This window comes from Topomyia yanbarensis, chromosome 2 (genome assembly GCF_030247195.1).
Source record: "Topomyia yanbarensis strain Yona2022 chromosome 2, ASM3024719v1, whole genome shotgun sequence".
NCBI lineage: Eukaryota > Metazoa > Arthropoda > Insecta > Diptera > Culicidae > Topomyia > Topomyia yanbarensis.
Window position 1 is genome coordinate 115,630,465 of NC_080671.1, and position 24,860 is coordinate 115,655,324.

The window sequence follows — 24,860 nt, forward strand, 5'->3', positions numbered from 1 at the left end:
TATGAAGGACAGATCCCTACGTACCAAGCCATGTGCGAAATCCTCTAATGAAACAACATCAAATGCGAGCAAATCCAACAACATTAACTAAATCACCAACAACCGGAGTTGCAACTCAGCCACCAACGAATGCTGGAACAACAGAATCGACACACAGCGTGTCCGATCATTGTGATGCTACTTACCAAACAACTACCAGCACCCCCGACAATAAAGTAAATGACAAAGAATACGGATACACGATTGTTACCCGTTGGTCCCACAAACGATTCAAAGCAGGTAATCGTGAAAACCCATACAACATCAAGATGACAGCATGGACCAAAACGATAAACCGAGCGGGGGTGGGCGTGGCGTAGTTGGTAAATCGATTGCCTTGTACGCAGCGCACCTGGGTTCGAGTCCCGGCCCCGCACATAGGGTTAGAAATTTTTCGAGAAATTTTCGAGATTTTTCTAACCCTAAGAGGCGAATGACCTTAATCGAAATCAAAAAAAAAACGATAAACCGAGTGAATCGGACTAAGTGATTTACATGGCTTCGCGCTTGGGCATGGCTACTTGGGACCGCTGATGTTTCTGCTTTGCTTCAATGGTGTGTATTTAGTGCTCGCCTGTTCCTGCACAGACGATCTCATAATAATTCGTATCATTTGCTCAATTCAGGATTTCCAATTTCTTCAACAACAGCATGAAACTTTCGCAAGAACTTTGCGTGTATGTGTAAATCCTAAAAAGCACGGTGATCGAATTCCCACGGAAAATTTTCTGGTAGAGCTTCCAGACCCACAGAACTTTTTTGCTGCCGAAGCTCTGCCTGCCCCAGCCAAGATCTTTGTAACTGCCGAAAACCTGTGGAGAAGGCACAGTCGATTGATAGGTAACGGGGGGAGGGAGTCCCCTTTCGACTGTCCTGGTTTTTTACTCGCCTCATATGGTCACCCTAATTATCCCCTCTTGTATATGTATAAGATAGCTGTAAAAGCTCTCTAGTTTCATTATGAATCAAATAATAATAATACTTAAAAATCCCCTAGTTTTAAGAAATTTTAAATGTAAAACAAAAAAAAAATGGCACTTTCAAACTAATTCTAACGTGCATTATCAAATAAACGAATGGAATGAAATCTACAAAATTGAATGAAAAAATAGTTACATTTTTTATGAACTAATCTAATGCTTGAGATGCGCCTTCATATATTAAATCAAGAACCAAGATGTCCTCTAATATCAGATGAGAGAAGCGAAATAGAAATTTTATCGTTAGCTTACCGTTCAGAATGTGCACCAGTGTAGAAGCCGCAACAGCGTTATTCGATACACAGGAATAGTTGCCAGAGTTGAGGGTGTTGGTGTGAGTTATCACCAGTTCCGAAAATCGGTTATCTTAAAAAGAAAAGAACAAAAAAACAAAATATGAAATTATGTATCTTTTTGGAGTGACTTATAAAAGTAAATATGTATTTACATGCAATGCAATACAATACATTTCAAACTACTGCAACAGTTATTGTTTCCTGATTTTTACATATTAAATTTCCTGGAGTATTCAGAAAAACAAACTTCTGACGCGAAAAGAAATTTTCATTGTTTTCAATACAAAAAAAATGGATATCGTTCTCGCTCATTTCTTTTACTTGTCTTAAGCGGAATCGTTAATAGTTATTAAATTAACTTGAACCCAATAAATTGAGTTTCATTTCCCAAAGACATCAAGCACGATTGGCAGCGATATTTGCCATACCAAATTGGTTTCCGTCGTGTCTTCGACAATATTATGAATAAAGCAAGTGTATAATTAGCTATCTATTCAAGATTGACTAATTATTAGCACATCAAGATTCCATACATATTAATTTAATGAAATCAAAGCTGCCGATAACCATATCGTGATCCGCAAACCCCTCCCGGGATACGGTCGGGCGGCAAACTTTTTTCACTTACCGGCCTCGGTGGACACGTTCACGCCCCGGTGGACATCGTAATTGATCATGCGATTGTTGTGATACCAGAAAATATACAGCGGCGGTTCATTGCTTTGGACGACCCGACAGGTCAGCCGAAGTGTCGATCCCGGTTTCAGATACTTTTCCGATGGTCCAAAAATTTCCGCTTTCGCTTCTGCAAATAGACACACGACACCGAAACAACCGATGAGAGAAGGGGTTTTGTTTGCTTATTATTGAATGCCGGAGATTAGTTCGGCTTATGGAGCTGATGCTGCGACTAACATACCTACGACATCCAGCTGGATGAATATCGATGTTGGCGGATGTGTTGATACCTGGCACTCGTACAGGCCAGCGTCGCGTAACTGAACATATTTGATTTGGAGCGGCCATTCCTGAAAACATATAGAAACTAATATTAGGTTGTTATTAAATGTGGTACCAGTCACGCTCGGTTCTGGGGCTAATTGCAGTCGCTATGGTTGATCGAATTTCGCGCATATTACTACCTGATATTGCTAACTGCCAAACGAGCTAGTTCGTCCAATTATAAAGTTCCACGTTGGAATAGGAACGTACACGATGTGAAAAATATATGAGTTTTTGGAAATTTAAATAAATCGTCGTTCCTATCTTCAAACTAAGATCCAATTTCCTTTGAATCGCGTTGAGCGGAGAAGTGAACATGACAGTCTTAAAATGACACTGACAAAGATCACACTTGATCAAAATATGCATGTCTGCGGGTTAGTCTGTCCCAAAAAAAATATGTTTGGAAAGTCATGGTGCTCGACCCCAAAATGAAAGATATGCATATTTGAAGTAACTTTTGTAGAACACATCAATTTTTTAAAAAATCAACTAGAGATTCCGCAAATACGATTTATAAACGTATACACGGTATACGGGTTTTGCAACTTTTTCAAAACGCAACTATGATTTAAATACATTTTTCTGTGTGCCTTACAGAACAAATGTCATTTTAAAGTGTTTATAAGAAAAGTATTTATATCATTGATAAAACCCCGTAAACATAGCGAAACAAAATATTTTTTTAGCCATTTTCGAAGAAACACAAAACAAATAGAGTTTTAGAATTGATCAATATCTCAACCGTAACCACCAAAGTAGGCATACTGGGTGTCAAATAAAAAGAAATTTCCTCCATCTTACAAGGTCTTTTAATGTTCAAAACTTCCCATCTAATTTTAAAGTAGTTATTGAGATATTCAAGCAACTATTCATGTCAAAAAAAATTTCGAATGAGCAGTGGTAACACCGAAGATGCTAAAACTAATATTTGTTTATTATGTAATGCGAATTTATGATAAGTCTTGTAATAAAACAATCAAATTGAAATCATTTCATATCTTATCGATTAAATTTGGCATAATTGAGGCTTTAGAAGGGTTATTTTTATCCCCTATTTTTGGCGTTAGTTAGCAATAACTTATTTTTATAAGTGCCATTCTTAGGGCCATCTTCGTTGAATTCTTCATATGAAGCTACTGCATTTTCACCACGATCATTATTCACGGTGTGTCCAAAACCATTATTAACAAAAAAAATGACCATAAATTTGGCATACGGAATTCGAAAGATACAGTATCCAGGCATCTTATCAGAGAATTTCAAAATGATCCATCGAGAGATTCGAGAGATATGGCGATTTGAAGTTTTATGACACGTTTTATAAGGCTACCAGCAAACACCCACGGGTTTGGTCCTAACAAAAAATGTTGTCTACTTATCGGCAACAAGGTCCCAGTTATGCCAGCGTAGCCAGAGGTAACACCAAGGACGACGAACGGGACAAAATCATAGCACAGCTACAGAATGAGTTAGTGACTCTGAAAGAAAGCAAGGCCCAAAGTTCAGTTGATGGTAAAGATCAGGAAATTAAACGGCTGAAGGAATATTGTTCCAAGCTACAGAAACAGCTTCAAGCTGCTACAGCAGATATAACGAAACTGCGGCATGCCTTCTCCGAGCTTCACCAAAAGTCGTCTATCCACCCTAGGGAGAACACTTCCACCAACGAAAACACCCCTACGGGAACAAAAGCTAAGAAGACTATTTTTTTAGACCAACCTCTGCTGCCGGAGCTCCTGCCGGCCCGTCCAACCAACCAGAACCCAGAAGGTCCAGTCGCCAAAAAGTAAAGGATACCAGAAAAAGTGGTACCGATAAATCCAGAAGCCCCAACTTCAAAACAACTCCCGATATGACCTTGCTTACAGCCGATCTTGAAGCCATCATGTCCTGGCCCCGATCCAGTTCAACAAGAGCACTCAACACGTCAGGCCAAGAACCTCTAACAACCGTTGACTACTCGGACGTCATCTCAGAGTAACACAACGCACAAAGGCTCAACCCAGCAGTCAGCAGAAATCAAAAGCAACAACATTCAATAGCCGAAACCAAACAAACAAACCTCCCGCGTCGACCCCGACCGGGGACGTTCCGGGTTCTCCCGATGCACCCCCCGGCAGCTGTTGGCGCGGGCCCGAGTTTAACTCAGGCAAGTACTCATACACAAAATATAACAGAAAACAACCGACTGCCCTCAAGTCCTTCCAGCCAATGCTTACTAGACGTCACCTTGCCGTCAACCATGCAAATACAAAAAACAAACAGCAAACGTAGTGCTATGACATCGTCCCCTGGACGCAGGGACAACAGTGACACCGATCGTCGGCTCCGCAGCCCCAGCCCCATCGCTGGCTGCTCTTGGTATCCAGTTCGGTTCCACCACAGGATCAGTGACACCAATACCAAAGAACGCAACATGTACACCTATTCCACAAGTATAATAGTGGAAGCTACCCACTCACAATCATACCGAGACATCACTAACAAAACCTGCTCTCCGTGCATCAACAAAGCCTCTCTCCCCGCGTCGCCTCCGACTCGGGAGGTACCGGAAACATCCGATGAGTCCCGACGGTTGCCGGCGCGGGAAACCCGGGGGTTTCCCGCGTAAGTTCCATCAATCCCATAGCTCGATCGTATCCATCTGCCGCACTTTACTCTCGTACAGGATCCTATGGTACATCAACCGAATCAACACCAAGCACTAGAGACTCCGGAGAAAACATCAAAACCTGTTCCCCTTGCATGAGCAAAGTCTTCCTCCCCGCGTCGCCCCCGACTCGGGAAGTACCGGAAATATCCGAAGAGTCCCCGACGGTTGCCAGCGCGGGGAACCCGGAGGTTTCCCGGGTAAGTTCCACCAACGCGTATCCACGATCATATCCGTCTGTCGCTTTCTGCTCTCCCTCAGAACCCTATTGCATCAACACAGCTGAACAAACATCAAGCATCGGAGAAAACATACAGCCTTCGGAGGGATACGAACCAAGTAAGGAGCAGCCTTTGCATACACAGGCAGTCGAAAGAGAAGGTTGCGACCTGGCATTGCAGTAGAATATTAACGGCCTGAATGGAAACCTAGGAGATTTACAAATCCACATTGCAAACAGAATATGTCTCGCCATACAAGAGACTCACATAAGAAGCACCACAGACCCGTCCCCATGGTTTGGGCACAAGTATACTTGGGACACATGTCAAGGGAACAACATCTTCCAGACGGTCGGTCTGGGGATCAGGGCGGACATCCCATCGAAAACTATACCACTCGATACAGACCTGATAGCAGCAGCTCGCAGGATCGCGTACCCTGTCGAATGTACAGTGGTATCCGTATACATCCCGAGTGGGGTTCGGGACTGGATCTCGACAAAGGAGGTAGTGATCATTTCCCTATATTGATCACTTACGCCCTATCTCAACAACACGACGTAGGCGATGGCTGTACGAACGAGCCGACTGGGAGACATACGAAGATGCAATCGAATGAGCTCTCGAATTTAACGAGACTCACACACCTGAGGCCATTGCAAAGCTTATTGTTCAAGCCGCCTCCACAAGCGTCCCCCGAACTAGCGGGACCCCCCCCCCCCGCAAAGAGCAATCCACTGATGGAACGACGAGGTTGCAGCTGTTCTGAAATCCCGAAGAAAAGCCCTCAGACTATTTCGAATAACCCCGCAAGAACATCAACTATGGGAGGAACGCGAAGCCAACTACCGAAGGCTTAGGAACCAGAGAAGAAAGGCGATTGAGGAAGCTAATGCAGCAAGTTGGGGAGAGTTCCTCGATGGCATTAATCCGAATTCCTCCACCAAGGAACTGTGGGGAAGGGTCAACGCACTTAGCGGTAAACGCCGACATACTGGATTTACTCTTGGAACGACTACTGTGGACCCTACTGAAATAGCAAACTAGATTTTCAGGAGCTATTATCCGACGAATCTCTACCGGCATCCTTTAGGAAGTGGAAAGCCGGCATAGAAGCACACCCAACGAGCTTCGGACTCGACTGTAGTGCACCGTACAATCAACCTTTTTTGGGAATGGAACTCGCCACTGTACTAAGTGCAAAACGCGGGAAATCGGCTGGACCCGACGAAGTGGGCTACCCTATGCTCAGACACCTCCCACCAAGGGCGAAAAGAGCCTTACTAGAATGCTTGAACATAGTCTGGGAAGGTGGAGACTTCCCAGAAGCTTGGCGCGAGGCACTGGTCATTCCTATTCCCAAAAAAAAAAGAAGCGGAAGAAAGGAGCCCAGCGACTTCCGCCCTATAAACTTGATTGGTTGTATAGCTAAAACGATGGAGAGACTAGTAAATCGGCGCCTTGTGACCTATCTGGAGGAGGGAAACTTCTCCATCTCGGTTCGTTTGGAGAGGTAGTTGGTCACCACGCTGATATCGCGATCCTCGACCTCGCCAAGGCCTACAATACGGTCTGGCGAGAGGGTGTACTGCGGCAATTGCATCAGTGGGGAATCAGAGGGAATATGGGCCGCTTCGTCCAGGAATTTCTCAGGAACAGAACCTTCCGAGTGTGCATCGGAGGAAACAAATCTGATACCTTCCGGGAAGCCAATGAGGTCCCGCAAGGATCCGTGTTGGCAGTCACCCTTTTTCTCGTTAGCATGAATACTCTATTCGATGCTTTACCGAAAGGAGTATTTATATTCTTATATGTTGATGATATCATTTTGGTGGTGATCGGACAAACAAAAGCTAGAACCAGGATAAAATTACAGGCTGCTGTTAACGCCGTAGGCCGGTGGGCCGAAGCAACCGGTTTCAATATTGCCCCAGAAAAATGCGCTATTGCACACTGCTGCAACTCCCACCACGTTGCTTTCGACCGACTCGTGAAACTCGCCGGTGCAAGCCTTAATACACTCAAAAATATTCTATGGCCTTGAGCTCACCTGCCGAAACTGGGAGGGTCTGGCCACCACACTAGCACCTGTCTACCATGGTGCGGTTAGATTCGCATCCAACCTGCTCCCTAGCACACCAGCGGAAGCCGCCTGCATGGAGGCAGGTATTTTACCATGTCGATGGGAGGTAGCGATCAACGTTGTGAAACGAGCACTGAGCTTCCTCGAAAAAACGACAGGGGGAGAATGTCAAATATTAGATATAGCTAAACATATCTACTCAGAATTCACTAATACCCAACTCCCTGCAATTGCCAGTATGCGCAGGGTCAGGAATCGCCCCTGGAACAAACGCTGCCCAAACCTGGACACCAAACTGACACTATCGTAAAAAAAAGATGATCTTCACAGCGCAGCGCAAGCAAAGTTTCTGTAATTGGTCAACCGCAAATACCAAAATCAACACAAAATCTTCACTGATGGATCAAAGCTAGAAGAAGAAGTTGGAATAGGGGTACAAGGTATCTGTGAAGGATTAGCTCTATGTCTGCCTCCAGAATGCTCGGTATTTTCCGCAGAAGCAGCCGCGATCGCCATTGCCATACGCAGAATATCCGAAGGTATACCAACGGTAATTTTTTCCGACTCCCTCTCTGTCATCTTGGCACTCGAGACCGGAGAATCGAAGCATCCGTACATCCAGGAAATCGAAGATACCTGTGATATTCTCACTACGATTTGCTGGGTTCCGGGCCATTGTGGAATCAAGGGCAACGAGACCGCTGACCATCTGGCCTCTATCGGTCGGCGAACGAGGTCAATGGTTACCCGAGAAGTCCCGGTAAATGATATCACCAAATCATTCAAGTAGAAAGCCTCCAACCACTTCATCGACCACTGGAGGAACCTGCGAGAAAATCAAGGGATCTCTCCAAAGATGGGAAGACAGAGAGAGCAGAATATAACAAAGGGTACTCTCGCGACTCCGTGTAGGGTACACCAGAATTATCCACGCCCACACTATCTCACGAGTAAATCCACCACTATGTTCCACATGCAACAGCAGGTTCACAGTCGAACATATACTCGTCAACTGCCCCGTCTACGAGGACCTTCGTCGGCAACACGATGTATCATCATCCATAAAGGATATACTTGGAAATGACCCGTCACGAGAGGAGAAACTACTGACATTTTTAAAAAACGCCAACTTGTTCGCAAAGATTTGATGAGAAAGGAATACCATGATCGCCTCGGGACCTGCTGCGCATTTCTAGCAATGACTTTCGACTTTAAATAGACTTCGTTAACTGTAACAAATGAAATAGACTAAGAGGTGAAATAGAATATAAGCACCCTTTGGTAGGCGAATGGCCACTTCGGTTAAAGCCTATCAATAAATAAATAAATAAATCTTTTCTCTTTAGGTTTTCGTTGGCAAAATATAAAAAATTAGAAATGTTTACGCCCTTTTAAAAAATGGCTCTTGTATCAAAATATTGCACTTGTCAGAGAAAATCATGGAGATTCATAAACCGAACACAACTTCAAAGTTTCGTTCGAATCGACGATGATCATATTTTGTGGTCGGCCGGTTTCTCATGGAATACCTCAGCTATGAAACGTCACTTTTACTGAGATCTCAGGTAAAATTTTTTTTACAGCGATCTCAGCTGTTGAGATTTTGGAAAAAAATGCGAAAAAGGCATTACTAGAAAAATAACATCATACAGGGTGTTTGGTTCATGGTTAAGAATCTCTCGGGGGTGATAGACTGTCATATTTGGAGAAAAAAATTGTTCTACACATACCATCAAATCTCAACCGTTGCAGAGTTATTGAACTTTTAGTGTAAAAAACTTATTTGTCTTAAAATACCTCTAACTTTAAAAGTGTACTTTGTATTTTGAATGTTTTAGTTCCATTCGAAAGGAAAATTTCGCATTGAGTGATGCCCTCACATATTTCAGCTAATGAGTTTAGGTAGCCTTTTCAAAGTAATTTATTGAAAATTAAACAATTTCAAACGATTTTTCGTTCATTTCTTGAAAATCCTAATAGTTAACCTCATCATTTTAATAATTCAGATTGTTAGTCTTGATGAGCTGCTTAATTTGTTCTTTGACATGATACACTTACCTTTTCTTATTTTCATGATTTTGGGTTATTCAACTTAGATATTTTTATCTCATTTTCACTAGTACCATCTCTAATTGAAAAATTACGGCGCTTATTGTACTTTTTTTCTTTTTATTCAAAAGCCAGGAAAATTTTACAGTGAAAAATGTATTAATACCTTTCAGTTAAGTAAATTTACTATTCTTTTAAAAGTAAATTAATTTAAAGTTAGTGCTATTATTAGCATTTTCGTTAATTTTCTTAAAATAGTAAATAATAAACATCATCATTATTATCATGGAAATAATGCATCTCAGCAAGTTCTACAGTTCTTTCTTTGACTCCATTCAATTATCTCTTTTGGTTTCGACGCAAAATCTTTTTTATCACATTGTTTTATATGCAAAAATAACGATTTCGAACCCACTACATTTGTGGCGAGCTCATGCTGTGTTAACTATTAAATAGCAGCAAAATGAAAGGAGATATAGACAAAGTGTCTAAAAAAAGTCATAGAGAACATTAAGGGGCATCAAATGAACAATAGTTACGATAAATTTTGTTGATAAATAATTAAAATAATTAAAAAACTCTTTAAAAAACACAAATTTTGAGTTATTTCGTTAGTAAAAAATCATTTAGTACACTTAACTAAAAGATATTTGTACATACACTGATAGGACATTTTCTCAGCTTTCCAATGAAATCTTGTAAATAACGATATAAAGCATATTTTTTAGATTAGAGCCTTTGAAGCCCTTGCAAGTCGGTTACAGGAAGAGTATAGTAATGAAATTACAAAGAAATGAGAAGAGATAGAAATATGACGTCCAAGAACAAATCATGAACCGTCCTAAATCCCAACTTTTGGATAATGGATATTGCTATAATCATACTTCATTATTTCGAGAAAATTAGCGAAAACCTCCTCAAAAACACTATCTTTTAACTACTTTACAGTTAAAAGGTAATTAAAACTAATTACTTAAAAGATATGAGAACACCATTCAATAGGAAATTTTCTCACCATTCAAATGGAACTGAAACATTTAAAATACAAAGTATACTTTTAAAATTAGAGGTATTTTAAGACAAATAAGTTTTTTGCACAAAAAGTTCAATAACTCTGTAACGGTTGAGATTTGATGGTATGTGTAGAACAATTTTTTTCTCCAAATATGGCATTCTATCACCCCCGAGAGATTCTTAACCACGAACCAAACACCCTGTATATTGATCTCATTTTGATGTGCTTATATTCTTTGCGTTTTTTAGAAAAAAAAAGTTTGTTTCTATTTCTTTGGCAAACATCAAATTGATTACTTAGAACAAAAAAGACAGCTCAATGAGTTTTCAATCGATGATCAATAACACCGGTATTTTGTTAGTAGCGTCGTTTACAGTTCTACGGTTTGGCAACACTTCAACCCATCGCTCAGTGGTTCCATTCCTTAAGAGAGGCGGTCATAAATATATTTAATGCAAATTTTTATACAAAACTGCATTTCTATAGTAAATTTGGCTCGCAGAATTCAAATTTCGCTATAAAGAATCGGTTATATGCACCTAACAGTGTAATACGGCTTTTCTTATTATATTAAGATTCAGATATTAAGATATTTGTTCCAGAATTTTTTTTAGTATCGAATAGTACAAGTTGTGCTGCGCTGGTAAAAGATAAATAGTTATTCATTGAAAGTTCTCTAAATTGTAGCTTCTGCACCTGAACGCAAATATTATGATATCGTCTTCGGTGAGCATAATATCTCGAATTTTACATAAATCGTGTATTTTTTTTCCTTTAAAATGATGGCTTTCGTGAACAAACAATGTGTTTTCCTACAATAAAAATTATCCCATAATAAAAAAAAACTCCGAGTACCAGCTATTTTAAAATGGAGAAATACTACTTGTACTTGAGAACGTAGTTGTAATACGAAGTGGAGTGAGACATTTGCCTCATACATCAAAGATTCCGTAGTGACATGTGTTTCAAAGAGAAGCGTCAAATAAATCGATATAACTCAAGTTCTAATGATTCGATCGATAAGAAATTTTGGGAAAATAACAAAGAAGCTATATAGTTTCGAGATCAGTAGTAATTATTATAGTAATATAATTTGACAGTCTGATATAAAGTTTTTCGTCTTGCATTATCCCGTTAAACATGTACAACATCTTAGATTTTCTAGGCATTCTGGGCGCAGAGATGCGCAGCTGAAGCCTAGTTTAAGTGGAAGTGGAATGTCTGACGACCATTTTGAAAAGAAGTTCGGGAAGGATATCGAGGGACAAAGTTAGTTAAAGTCATATTGAAAATTTTTAGGTTAATTTTTTCTATTACTTATGCAAATAAACCCATATTTCTGCTCTCCTTACACTCCAAAAACTGAAAATTATCATTTAATACAAAGCTAATAGTAGTGTTATCTGAAAAAAATTAAATATTAAAAATTACAGATCGACAAAAACATTTTTCTGGCGAGCAATCGATTATCGATATTATTTACATTATCGGTAAATAACGAGCCACCCTATGCATTCTTCTATATACTAAGAAAACCAGTTCAGTATTGACAAAATTAATTATGAAACTATAAAATATACATACAGAACGATGTAATCGCAAGATAAAAACACGCCTTCGCCGAAATATTTTTTTTGCATTATTGGCCTATGGGGGGACCACTGTGCATCGTTGAATCGTTCGTACTCCGCTTGAAATAAGCAATCAGTGCTCTCTCGGTTTCTTTGACGTTGTTTCTGATTTTCGACCAGTTCCTAGCTTGTGATGGAATTTTTGGAGCATTTTTGTGACGTTTAAATGATGTACATTCATTAGGTTTCCCAAGCTGCGATGCGACAATCCAGGATTTTGAATGTGGGTGAACAAAATCACTATGCAAATTGTTTGTTGATTTTTTTTAGAGCTCAGCGGGAATCTAATTGACAACTGCCCAACTAAACGGATGTAAACAATTCACTTTAAAGAACAACTGGACAATATGGGGATAATTTCGGTCAAGCATGAAAAAAAAATTAAAGTGTCGCAATAATTATCGACTCATCCTTTAAAAAAGAATTAAAATAAAATTAATAAATTAATTAAAGTCGAGAAAAAACTTTTTCTCACAGCTTCATTTTTTCTTGTCAACTAGTGTAATTGGTCCAAGAAACGTGGTAAATCATAGAGATGATGTAATATTTATTACGTTGTTTTGTTATGCATTGCAATATTTTCGAACTCCGTATAGTTCAAATAAGGACAATGTTTTCTAGTGTAAACTGTTTCACTGGACAATAAATTCGTCTTTATCATTCATAAATCTTTTTATTTGGCCCCAACCATGTGGTTTGTGGGGGCACAAGGTTAAATCTTTCAGACAAAACAATCACATGCGCAAAAAAACTGCATAAATATAAATCAAACATGCGAGTCCTCTGTCGGGATGGGATAAAGTTTGTTCAAGCAATATTACGAAGATTTTCTCTATCCACTGGTGGCAGTAAGGATTACAGAGTATGGTGACAGGAAATGACACGAAGTCGGGTGTTGATTTGCTTTGATTCGTTCGAATCGGATATTGCTGCCGTGAGCTATAATTGCACCTTGGGTGCGGAACGACCGATTGAGAGAAAAACAACACCGACTGGTGAGTATGGAAAAAACGGTCAATCGAATAAATCGACGATGATGAAAGTGGCTGGTTTGGTTGAAGCGGACCGGTTTGAGAATTGCGTTGGCGATTTTTCATCTAGAACTACACTGCCCTAGATCGCAAATCAGTCCCATAAAAATAGGAAATCCCACAGAAAACGGGACAAATATGCGCTCATGGGCAGTACTTTGAGCGCGTAAAAGCTGATAGAGTATTGCAAAGTCACAGTGAGCTATGGTAATTTACAACATGTTGCCGATCACCAGAACATCCAAATTAATTATCACATTTCCCACAGCACGATTCGAAGAACACTTCAAAGTTAATCATTTGCGAAATAAACTTTCCTCCGAGTAAACTCACCAGCTTCCGACTCGTTATCATCCACCTTCATCAAGCGAAAAGCAACGGCTGCATTTTGCACGAAATCAATTCGGGTTTGCTCCTACTGGTGATACCGCAAAGTGCTCTCACCAGAAGTTATCACCAGAGCAAGCGACAAGTTGCCATTTCGGTGTACCACGGTGTACAAACTATGAACCCGAATCACACGAGCGAGCAGGATAAACTTCGGTCCATGATGACACCGCACAATAAATTCTATCGCAAACTTTGCAGTTTCTCATTAGAAGAATGTTTGCCGGAGAATTTATCACAGATTGTGTGAGCCGAAAATTGCTTGCTTCCATCTCAAAGGTTCTACCGGTTCTGCTTACCACCCCTTGTTCCAATTTAGCTTTATGTTTAGTTTACCGGGTCGGCAAACTTTGAGTGGCCCCATCGGATCAAGCAAGAGCTTGTTTTATTATGCATATCGGAAAGCTTCGAACCGAGTACACATTGAACTCTTTGATCTGATCAAGTATAATCAACAAATCTTCAAATTGCTATATCCTTGCGTAGAATTAGGTTACTCGTTGAACTGTTGAAAACCTGAGAACGGGACGTAAATGGTCATCATCCCTCCAGGATCCGGTTACCGCACCGAGGAATATGAAATTGGTAGCAAACGTCATGGCTCTGAGATGGGTATAAAAATGGTTTTCTACAAATTTCAAGCATTCATCGTAATACGATTCTGCGGCACGTTGACAGTCGAATTTGAAAAGTTTTTTAACCCTATGAAATTGAAGAGTCTTCAATTTTTCGGCGTTCTTACGGTAATTAAGATGAACCTTTTCTTTAGTGTATCTTTTATTTGAAATCTTCCAACCGGGATGGCCCCACTCGCAGCAGCACAGGACGCGGAAACCAGCAGTGAGTTGACTGGGAGGAACTCTGATCTAAGCTGATGCATACTAAACTGACAAAAGGTAGGGTTACGGGGTGGAAATTTCAGAGTTCGGAAAAGTTTTTATGCAGTAAACTCTATCATAGCCGTGGTGGTATTGTTTAAAAGCAAATGAAAAGTTCTTTAATTTGTCCCAGGAGTTTGCTCACGGTGCTGCTGCAATTCGGTGAAAGGATTATGATGCGAAGAGCTCTGCTTTTCGATTCGATGGTATGAAAATTTCAACGGACTTTATATTTGTTGTTGTTTATCCCTTTTAACTATAGATAACATTTAGAAGGAGTTAAGAGCTGAGAGCAGCTATTATTTAATCCCGATATCCATTAGTCTTAAGTAACAAATTACATCGTGATTTACTTGATTTTGATCTAGGGGCTGTGAGAATTTTTTTGAATGTATACAATACATCATACAGAGGTGCAATTGAACCCCTCATTTTCATTTAAACAAAGATATAAATTTGAAAATGACTTACTTTTGTTATTACATTTATTATGTATATATTATGTACATTTATTATGTATGCGAAATATAGTAAGCAAATTCGGCGAAATTTACAATTTCATTCTAATATTTATGTGGGTGTATCTAGGCCCGTAACGTGCGGTTGGCCGCCGCCAAGGACCTTAACCTATGGGGTGCGCTGAAATCTATATCTGTTATATATTAAGTTATGATCACTTTTTCGTCAAAAAGGGGTTCTTTGGAATACCAATATCACTCATTAGATAATCCTTTTTCAACTATATATAAGGTCATGATTCGAGGTATAATTGCGTAAAAAATGGTATGCATGATATTTTTTAAAATTTCACAAAATTTCGTTCAAAAAATAGATTTTTAAGTACTTATATCTATTGAATAATAGAAGATTGTATTTTGATGTATTAAAGGAAATGTTCCTTTTCAAAATCTCTTAAAAACATATAAAGGATATGTTAGCAAAAAATGAAAACGGCAAAAACCATATTAAGAAATTTCATATTCATATTTCATGAATGGACCATAAGTAATATGTTGAAATTTCACGGTGGACAATATAAAAAATGTAGCTTCGTTTTCATGATAAAATTTTGCACTTTAAATAATGGGGAGGGTGGTTCTAAAATTAATAAAATTAAAAAAATATTTATTCAATGGTACGAGAAAGAGTTTCGCACTCTTCCAGAAAAAAAGTTAAATTTTACAAAACTTTTTCGAATACATTGGAGCTCTAATTTACAAGAAGTTTAGAGTGTTTATTTTTAAAAAAATGGCTTTATTTAAATAACTTTTACAGTTTTTATTTTTCATTAAGATGACTTTGGAAATACTTTGAGATATTTTGGAGGAGAACAATTTGTTTTAATATGCTGAACCTCTAGATTCTTTTTCTACAAAGTTATATTTACTATTTACTAAAAATGAACTATTTTTTGAGTAAATATTGCACCATACTCAAAAATAACGTTTTTGCTATTTTTGGTGACCTATACTAAAAGCATTTATGTGACAGCGACGGTATTTAATGATAAGTACCCTAATCGAAGATAATGATATTTCAAGCAGTTAAAATTTTATGTAAAAGTTCTGATAACTTTAAAACGAAAAAGTTTAGTAGGTGACGTATAAAAAATTATGCATTCTAAAATAATCTTCAAGTTGTCCAAAGGGTACTGTACAGGCCCGTCGAGAGGGGGGGTCAGGGGGGGCAACTACCCTGGGGCCCGGGTCTGTTTTGGGGGCCCGCATTTTTAACCGAATTAAATTTATTTTAATTTAATTGTTGAAGTTTATTGTTTCTGTTGACACTGCAAATATATTACAATCAAATACGTTCCAATGGTTTTCTGAAGTAGGTGAACGTAACCCAATCAGATTCATTCAACAGTGCAATTGAACCATTCTGGTTTCATTTATCGCAAGTCTTTTTCAAAGTGTGCAGTATGAAGTGGTATACAATTTATCATATTCCTAGCTAACTATCACTAATAAAAGTTAGATATTCTCGGAATAGGATTGATGAGTAGATGACGAAAATCAATGTATTTTGAAAATCAAGATGGCGAATTCCAGTTAAGACATCATTATAACCTAAAATATTGACGTTTTCGAAATAAGATAATCATATAATCGATATAGGTATAGTGATTTGTGATGCGAATGATATGATTATAGAAAACTTTTCTCAACCAGAAGACGCTATATTGGCCTTCAAAAGGGCATCGCTCATCTACTCATCAAACCCGCTTAAAAATACCCTCATAGTTTATACAGATATTGTTCGAAATAGCTCCAAGCTACCGTTTCTATCATCTACTCGTCAAGCCCTTTTCAAAAGTTCCCAAATTGTTAGGGTTATCGAGATTATTGTTCAATCGTAAGTCTCCATCCTGGATTTCAAAAAGGTACCAAATATCCATTTTCATCATGTACTTGTCAAGCCCGTTCCGGAAATACCCATATTGTTAGGGTTATCGATAATATTGCTCAACCAACGAATTTTAATAAGAATGTGAAGCGAACTTTTTTTACGATCTAAATCCCAAAAAACGAACTAATTTAATTTACGAACCCTTGGCTTGATTTGTAAATGGAGGTTGCAGTGTACACATTTGATGCAGAAAATATGGGAATTTAACTAGATACTTAATGTACCCATTAGTTTCCACCAAAAGTTGAAATTCTTTCTCTCACAACTCTCTGTCTCAGTCTTTTAACAGCAGATTTCGCTGTTGGATCCCAGTCATCGCATTCGGAATGTTTTCTCTCTGAATGTCAGCGCAAATGTAACAACTGATTCCAAAACCGATTTCCAATGGGTGACATACAATTTCATCTCAGTCCAGATTATCGTATGAAAGTTAGCTTCAGGGCAAAAAAGATTATGCATAAAATTGCTGCCTTCACCACAGTCTGAAATATTTGAAAATATCCAGCCGGTTAATGCACCCATTGGAAAATCATTCAATATCAGTGTTAACCTTTCGGTAGACGCACTAGTACACAGAGTGCGCGTCACTCAGGAAATCAAGCGAAAGCGTCTTTGAACACCAGCGCCTACTCGTTCAGTGAGCCATGCACGCGACTTCAGGAAGGCCAGACATAAAGGAAGGCCAGACATAAAGTGTATAACTTGTGAACGGGTGCTTATGGACAAACAATTTTACCTTTGTTTTGTAGGTGAAACCTAGTCCTATTAGAATAATTGATAGTATAATTACAATTTTTGCCGATGTGAAGTCACACGGGTTCAAAAACAGGCCAAAATTAAATCAAAATCAGTTATAAGTCTTTACACAGCATTCACAGCTATCTGGTCTCTTCGGAAAAGTTGTGTGTTTTATGATGATAAAAAATACCTTAGAACATTGTTAATACGAAAAATTAGAAATAAAAAAGTTATGAGTAAAAATAGGAAATGAAGGAGTTCACCATAGAGAACTTCTCATAACTCGATTACTATGAGTGACAGAGACAACATGTTTTCTGCAAAATTTATAAAAATACTCTCCTCTATAACTTTGTCGAAGACAGCCAAGCGCTATCTCTTTCGGTTCAAAAGTTAAATTTTCTATAGCCTACTATGATCATTTTTTTAAAAAGATAATATCACCAAAAGATGGCGCTTTTTACACACACAAACATAGTAGGATATGTGAAATCACTAATATGGACAGTTTTGACTCCAGTGAATTAAGTACCTCAAAACGCTGTTTTGAGCCACTGTGCAAAGTGGCGTTTACAGAATTTTGACAACCTGCTTGGTTACTGAGATATAGCGAGAAACGTGCTGAGAAATTTTTCATTTTTTACTTCAATTGACTGTGTCTAGGGATTGGCTCAAATTATCTTGATGTAAAAGATGTTTTTATATGTAAACTATCTGAGAAACACAATGGCATACTCATTTTCAAAACAAAAATGCACGAATTGTGAGAAAAATGCAAGTTAAGTTTTAAACTGGAAATGTAGCATATTTGGCAACACTGTAACCAAAAATAACTATTTTTTCTAAATTCCCTCACTCATTTCCTTCAAAATGCATCTCATCGATTGTTTATAGACCAAATGAAGCCAAAGATATGAATAAAAGTTAATAATTGCTGATTTTTTTCTATGGAAAATTTTCCATGCACGATTATGACACCCTACAAATTTTGTCATCAATACACGCCTATGGCACGTGTAAGTGTGACTTTTGTTCACATTTATAGTGAAAACTCGCAACATAGTCAACCGATCTTCGTAATATTTGAGAGATTAATACAGAATAGATAGAAGCATCAATTGCCTTCTTTGAATTGTTTGTGCAATTTCTAAGTTTCAAGATATTCAATCTCAAACTTTAAAAATCGTTTTTCTCGAAATGTGCTAAATGGCGCTTGTCATAAGATAGCACAACAGCGACGAGCTAGCATAGAAACAAGATTCAGTTTGCTCCTGAAACCGAACATATGCGAACATGAATGCGTTGTACCGAAAAGCAAAGGACGAGGGAAACAAACCAAACATTCGATTCATCGCGGCGGGCATGAATTGAATTTTGTTTCTCTTTCAAGCTCACGAAGGGATGTCAATTTTTCTAAGCTCTGATTCTGGGCAGCATTATTGTGCGTCAAGGGAGCATGAACAATGCCGATATGGACTGTATGGCAATGCCACAAAAAAGGTCGCAAGTCATTCTAATGGCCAGACACAAATATTCCTTTATTAATTTTTATTTTTTCCATCTATTACATGTTTAAAATACTGACGACTCTGTTAAGCTAACGCGTTGAATCGTGTCAAATAAACAATTTTCATAACAAATAGTTTAATTGAAACGGTTGCATCCGTATAGTTTCTTTAATCGATATTGAAATAAGAAGTCATATATGGTAGGGCCCGTCAGTACTTCAAACCCCGGGGCCCGGCGCGGCTCTCGACGGCGCTGGACTACTGTACTGGTAATGTAAAATGAAAACTACAAAAATTATCGATATAAAACAGTTTTTTTAAGGCACACCCTAAAGCTTACATTTGGATTTGTCGTGCAATGAGAAGTATAAAAGATGGAACTTGTGTGTCTTCAGCATTTCTTTCTAAAATCTGTTGTTCTACAACTCCATCGAAGGCAGTCAAACTCTATCCCGAACCGCTACAAAATTCGTTTTCAAATCTTGCCTTAAATTAGAACCACCCTAGCTTCTGTTCAAACGAAAAGAAGGGCCTTGTAAAGCACAATAACTTTCCTAAACATATTCTAAGGCTAAGTTATTTCAATACGACGAATTTCGCGCTAAAACGTATTCAGAGTTGGCAGCACCCTCTCAGATTTTAAAGAAACTTTCTTGTAGAAGATTTGTATCTTCAGCAAAGTATCTTGGATGGAAATAATGATTATTTTAATTCTGTGTCTCATCACTACTATTTGGCAAACTGCTGAAAGCACAAGATACAGCAGGTATTTGAATAAAACTACTTTATAAATTTATTTATAAATTTATTCTCAATCCGAAATTTGAATTCAAAGACAAGAAAATATTTACATTTTCTTAGACTTCTCAAAAATATTCAAGCAAACTAAGAACTATTTCACGTGAATTTTCCTTATTTCATATGTCTGTGGAAAGAAGGCACTAGTTTGCCCAAGTTTTTCTCTTCGTAGTTATAACAATCGAGGTCTGGACTATTAACAATTGAAATTTCAGATGCCGCTATCGTGCGTTAATAAAATCGTATTCAGAGTTGGCAGCACCCTCTCAGATTTTAATGAAACTTTCTGTACATGAAGACTTTGTCACAAAAAGTCACTTTGTTATCCTTTTTAGATTGATGTTTTCGGTGATTAATGTAATCACCAATCATCAATCCAAAAACGATCCCTAGCAACAATTGTGGTTTTATGGTACTCTAGAAGACCTTCTTAAAACTTAGAATGTGCTTGTAGTGTACTATAAAACTAGAATTGCTACTTGGGGATAGCATTTATCAACGGTGACCGAAAACAAAAAAACAAAAATCCACTTTGCATACTTTGTTTTTTTTTTCCAAAAATTATTTAGACTGTCTTTTGAAAAGGGTGAAACTTTTTTTTACCAATTTTTTCAAATGACTATAGTCTAAAACTGACAAATCCTACAAAAAAATATTGTGGGAGTGATTTTCACAAAATTAGTCAAATTATAAAAAAATATTGAAAAAATTCCTCATCGACTCCTACTCTGAAAAAAATCGATTTTAAAAATTTAAGGCGATTTATAAAAAAACCCATCTTTGATTTGGATGAAATTTTGTTCCAAGATAGGTAATTATGTTCCTTACCTACCGTCAAAAATTCAAGGGGCGTTGAAAAAAGCTGCTTGAAAAAAAACCTGTCCAAACTGTTTGTTTTTCAGTGCATTTTTAGTTAAAACTAAACCAATGAAAGTCATATTCATCTCAGAATCCAATAAAACTCAGTATGTTAGAAGATAATGTCTAATTTAGCAACTAAGTATATTTTAATTAATCAAGAATTGAATCCCATTGAAAAGAGTTTATATCATTAAACAAATATTCCATTATTACTTCTCTATTTTCTTGTTTAGTTTTGAGGAAGGATCACGTGACAAACCCATTAACGTACATCCAAGAACGCACGCGAATATGTAAATGGCCACACGGTTACAAAATCAAGTTTTGTGCACTCGAAGTAGTCCATGTGCGATCACACGCGACAAACACGTTAATATACGAACGCTTAAGCCCTTCTCGATCAACCACACACACACCTATATCCGCGATCGCGCAAACTTGATAACACCCAGGTAATAATACAAACGTTTGAGCACTTTCGAAGTTTCAAACGCGGTCTCAAACGCAAACCCACAAACGTCCGTGTTCGCGCGATCATGAATCGGCCACGTCCGGAAATTATTTCCCTCCGTCCAACAGTGGCGGATTTTCCTAAAATCCTGGCCAAAAGTCGAAAATGTTTTTCATTGACCTACAAACGGTTTTTTGGAGCGCTGATTACGATTTTGATGTCAGATTTTCAAAATTCAAAATGGCGGATACAAAATTGCCGACATTTTCATCTAAATATAAGTAAATTCATTAAATAAATAAGTCACAAGTGAAGGTTTAATGGTTCCAAAGTATGCCAATAATGTTTATAATGTATCGAATTTTAAATGGTGTGTAATTAAATGATGGAATTTGTTGATTTCCACGCATTGAGATGTTTGGGTGTCTAGAAGTTGTAGCTATTATGAGAATTGATGTTATTAGTCATTTCAAATTATGTATTTTGAAATATTATACAACATATCGATTCTCCTATAATTCAAGTGTGACGCTGAAAAGTATTTCACTATTGAGACATTCAGTTGGCAACGAAAGAATTAAAGGTGAATGGTGTAATTTTATGATTCTTTCTATTTTATTATATAGTATCCTACTTTCTCCGTCGCACAGTAGGGCAGAATGCTGGAGGATTTGTATCTTCAGCAAAGTATCTTGAATGGAAATAATGATTATTTTAATTCTGTGTCTCATCACTACTATTTGGCAAACTGCTGAAAGCACAAGATACAGCAGGTATTTGAATAAAACTACTTTATAAATTTCTTTATAAATTTATTCTCAATCCAAAATTTGAATTCAAAGACAAGAAAATATTTACATTTTTTTAGACTTTTCAAAAATATTCAAGCAAACTAAGAACTATTTCACGTGAATTTCCTTATTTCATATGTCTGTAGGAAGAAGGCAATAGTTTGCCCAACTTTTTTCTCTTCGTAGTTATAACAATCGAGGTCTGGACTATTAACAATTGAAATTTCAGATGCCGCTATCGCGCCGTAACAAAATGTTTGAAGGACATTTTTTTCAAATATCTTTGATGAAAACATCCCTTTAAATATAATGATTACATTTATCATTCTTTAGAACCAGTTTTATTAAACATTTTTGATGATTTAGGAATAAAACTTTTTTTTCCAAAAAAAAATTCATAAAAAATGTTAAAATTGATTTCTTTGAATACTTTTTGAAATTTTGAAATTTCATGTAGCGCCATCTGCATAGGTTATAGAGTATAAGTGTCTATGGTACATATGGTCGGTGTTATGTCAGACAGGACTAAGTGACATTGTATTGATTTAGATAAAAAATTAGTTTGAAGTTTCAATCGCAGCACTTGAAATTAATTTTCGCCATAGCTCTTGCCTATTGTAACATATTCCAAATCTGGTAAAAGTCGAATTTGGCTGAAGAAATTCTTTATCCAGTGCTATCATTATCTAATTTTTTAGAGTTTTGTGACTTAGTTCGGTCTGACTTAACACCGACCATATTTTAAAAACATGAAAACAAACAACTTCACCTTCTAGAACAAAAACGAAGTTATCAAAAATAATTCTCATTTACATCTAAGATACTTTGCTGAAGACACTAATCCTCTAGGAAGCAAACGCGGGGCACTAGAGGTTTTGAGTGTCGTAAGTAGCATTCAACCCCACTGTGCGTCGCCTTCAAACACCTAGCGTCGACTGATTTCATGAACTGCGGCAGGAATTTATATGAAATGAGATTCGGTCAGTTCTCTTGGAAATCTTATATTACAAATTTCCAACCGTCGGAAATAAATATAAAGAAATAAATATTAAAATAAATTCTTCGTATTGTTGCATGATAGAGGCGGGTTGAATTTCCTAATAAATCGTCTACTCAGTAAACTTTTCTAGACATACAGTCTTCCGGAACAACCTACCGTCCGTCGCCTTCAAATACCTACTGTCAACTGATTTCAAAAAAAAAAAGCCCGAAAAAATACTCTGTCCGTCACCTTCAGACACTTGATTTAGATATATTAAAGACAATTCTTCAACGAACGTTTATTTAAAATTTTGCGAAATAGTGTTCTGCTGGTTCTCCACATTGAAGGCTTTGTCCGAAATAGTCTGAAAATTTTTTAACTTAACTTTCCCGCGACATATTCGCTGACATGGCTGCTAGCATAGACAAAAGCCGCAAAACTGAGACTCCAAGTTGCAGTGCTGGGTGTACCCTAGCAAGCATAAATACGTCAGGCATAATTTATCTCGTTGATACCCATATTTCGACGGCAATGGCATCGCGTGACAAGAGCGTGAATGTTTGCACTTTTTTGATCTGGTACGCTGGAGGGTGGCCAGAATCGAAACTAGAAGAATCATTTTCCCAAGTAAAAAAAGTAAACCACACGCTTACCATTGGAAAACTCGTTTGGATTTAGATGCAGAAAATGCACATGCTATGACTAGTGCTTACATACACTCATGTTGCAATTGTTCAAGAAGAACAGCGAACAGCTCATGAAATGAAGAAAAACTACTTTTATTCATATTCATTTAACGAGTATACAAATATTGCTGCTTCGACAATGCTTCGTTTATTTGTGTTATATACATTAACTGGCATTATAAGACCTCAACATTTCCATCTATATTATTCAGCTCGATGATTTTATATTTATTGTCAAATCTAAAACTATGCAAACTGTCTGATGTGAGTGAGAGATTAGTAGTCCAATAGAGCATGCAACTAGCCTCTTAGTGACTTACTCTTAAATGCAGTTTTTTTTTTCAAACTATTGATATAAGAATTTTTCCTCACAATAAATGACTATCTGGCTGTATGGAGCGACAACTTGAAGAATGCATATGTAGTTTGTTACACTGACGCTTCTTTGTTGGAGGGCCCAGCCGGTGCTGGAGTCTATTGTCATGTACAGTATTCCAAGCAGAAATCTGCGATTCGCTGTGAAAGAATTTATTTTTGATCTGACAATCAGAGTGCCCTAAAAGCACTCAGTTCGACAGATTTGAGATTAGTAATTAATAATCGAATGTCGAAATCAAATCGAAGAACTCAGTATTTCAAATGGTATCTATCTTTTATGGGTACCCGGTCATTCTGTTATTACTTAAAATGAATGGGCGATCGAATTGGTTAGAGCGGGTGTTGCGATTGACTTCGTTTTCTCAGTACCAGTAAATGAGAGATAAATCTCCAGGATATGCCATTGTTCCTAACCTAGTGTGGTAAAGAACTATAGGCTTCATCAGTAGGGTTCATTATTCTTTCGAGAGTGAAGAATCCAGCCAGTTTATTGTATTGTGTTATGATTGTATTGTGCTGCCATTTTCCTTATCTCTACCTTTTTCGCCTTTCTTTCCCTTCCCATCAGGAAAGTGATGAGACAACATGGCAAGGCACAAATCTCCGAATAATATGAGGAACGTGCCAATCTAGCCACTATATTCTGATTCCTAATCCCTGAAATCGGCTCAGTCATCTAGGAGAAAATTGTATTTATCATCGTTTGACACACACTTCGATACAGATTTCACGATCTTCGCGAAGTGATTCATTTGGCACATGCCACTCGGCCTATCACGCCTCTATTAGACAGTTGCGTTCAGATGTGATTGCCTAGCATTTCTATGTATGAGAAAGATAGAAATCATAGTAGTAAAAGAGAATAATGTTTGCGTTTGCTGTCTGATAATATATGCAAAGCTCCGAACCCAAGCTACAGTCTCAATCCATCCGGCGAAGCCAGTCAACTGAAGTGAGCCACACTATTGATCAACGATGATTACGGCATCAGTG

General features: G+C 37.8%; 1 protein-coding gene across 1 annotated transcript in view; it reads right to left on the reverse strand.

Annotated features, from left to right (window-relative positions):
* Positions 1 to 24,860, reverse strand: part of LOC131679266 (uncharacterized) — a 358,718-nt gene that overhangs the window by 22,633 nt on the left and 311,225 nt on the right. Inside the window, exons 5-7 of the mRNA XM_058959973.1 lie at positions 2,235 to 2,343; positions 1,944 to 2,120; positions 1,272 to 1,385 (exon numbers count right to left, since the gene is read on the reverse strand). Of these exons, the coding sequence (XP_058815956.1) occupies positions 1,272 to 1,385; positions 1,944 to 2,120; positions 2,235 to 2,343 (400 nt within the window). The remainder of the gene's footprint in view (positions 1 to 1,271; positions 1,386 to 1,943; positions 2,121 to 2,234; positions 2,344 to 24,860) is intronic.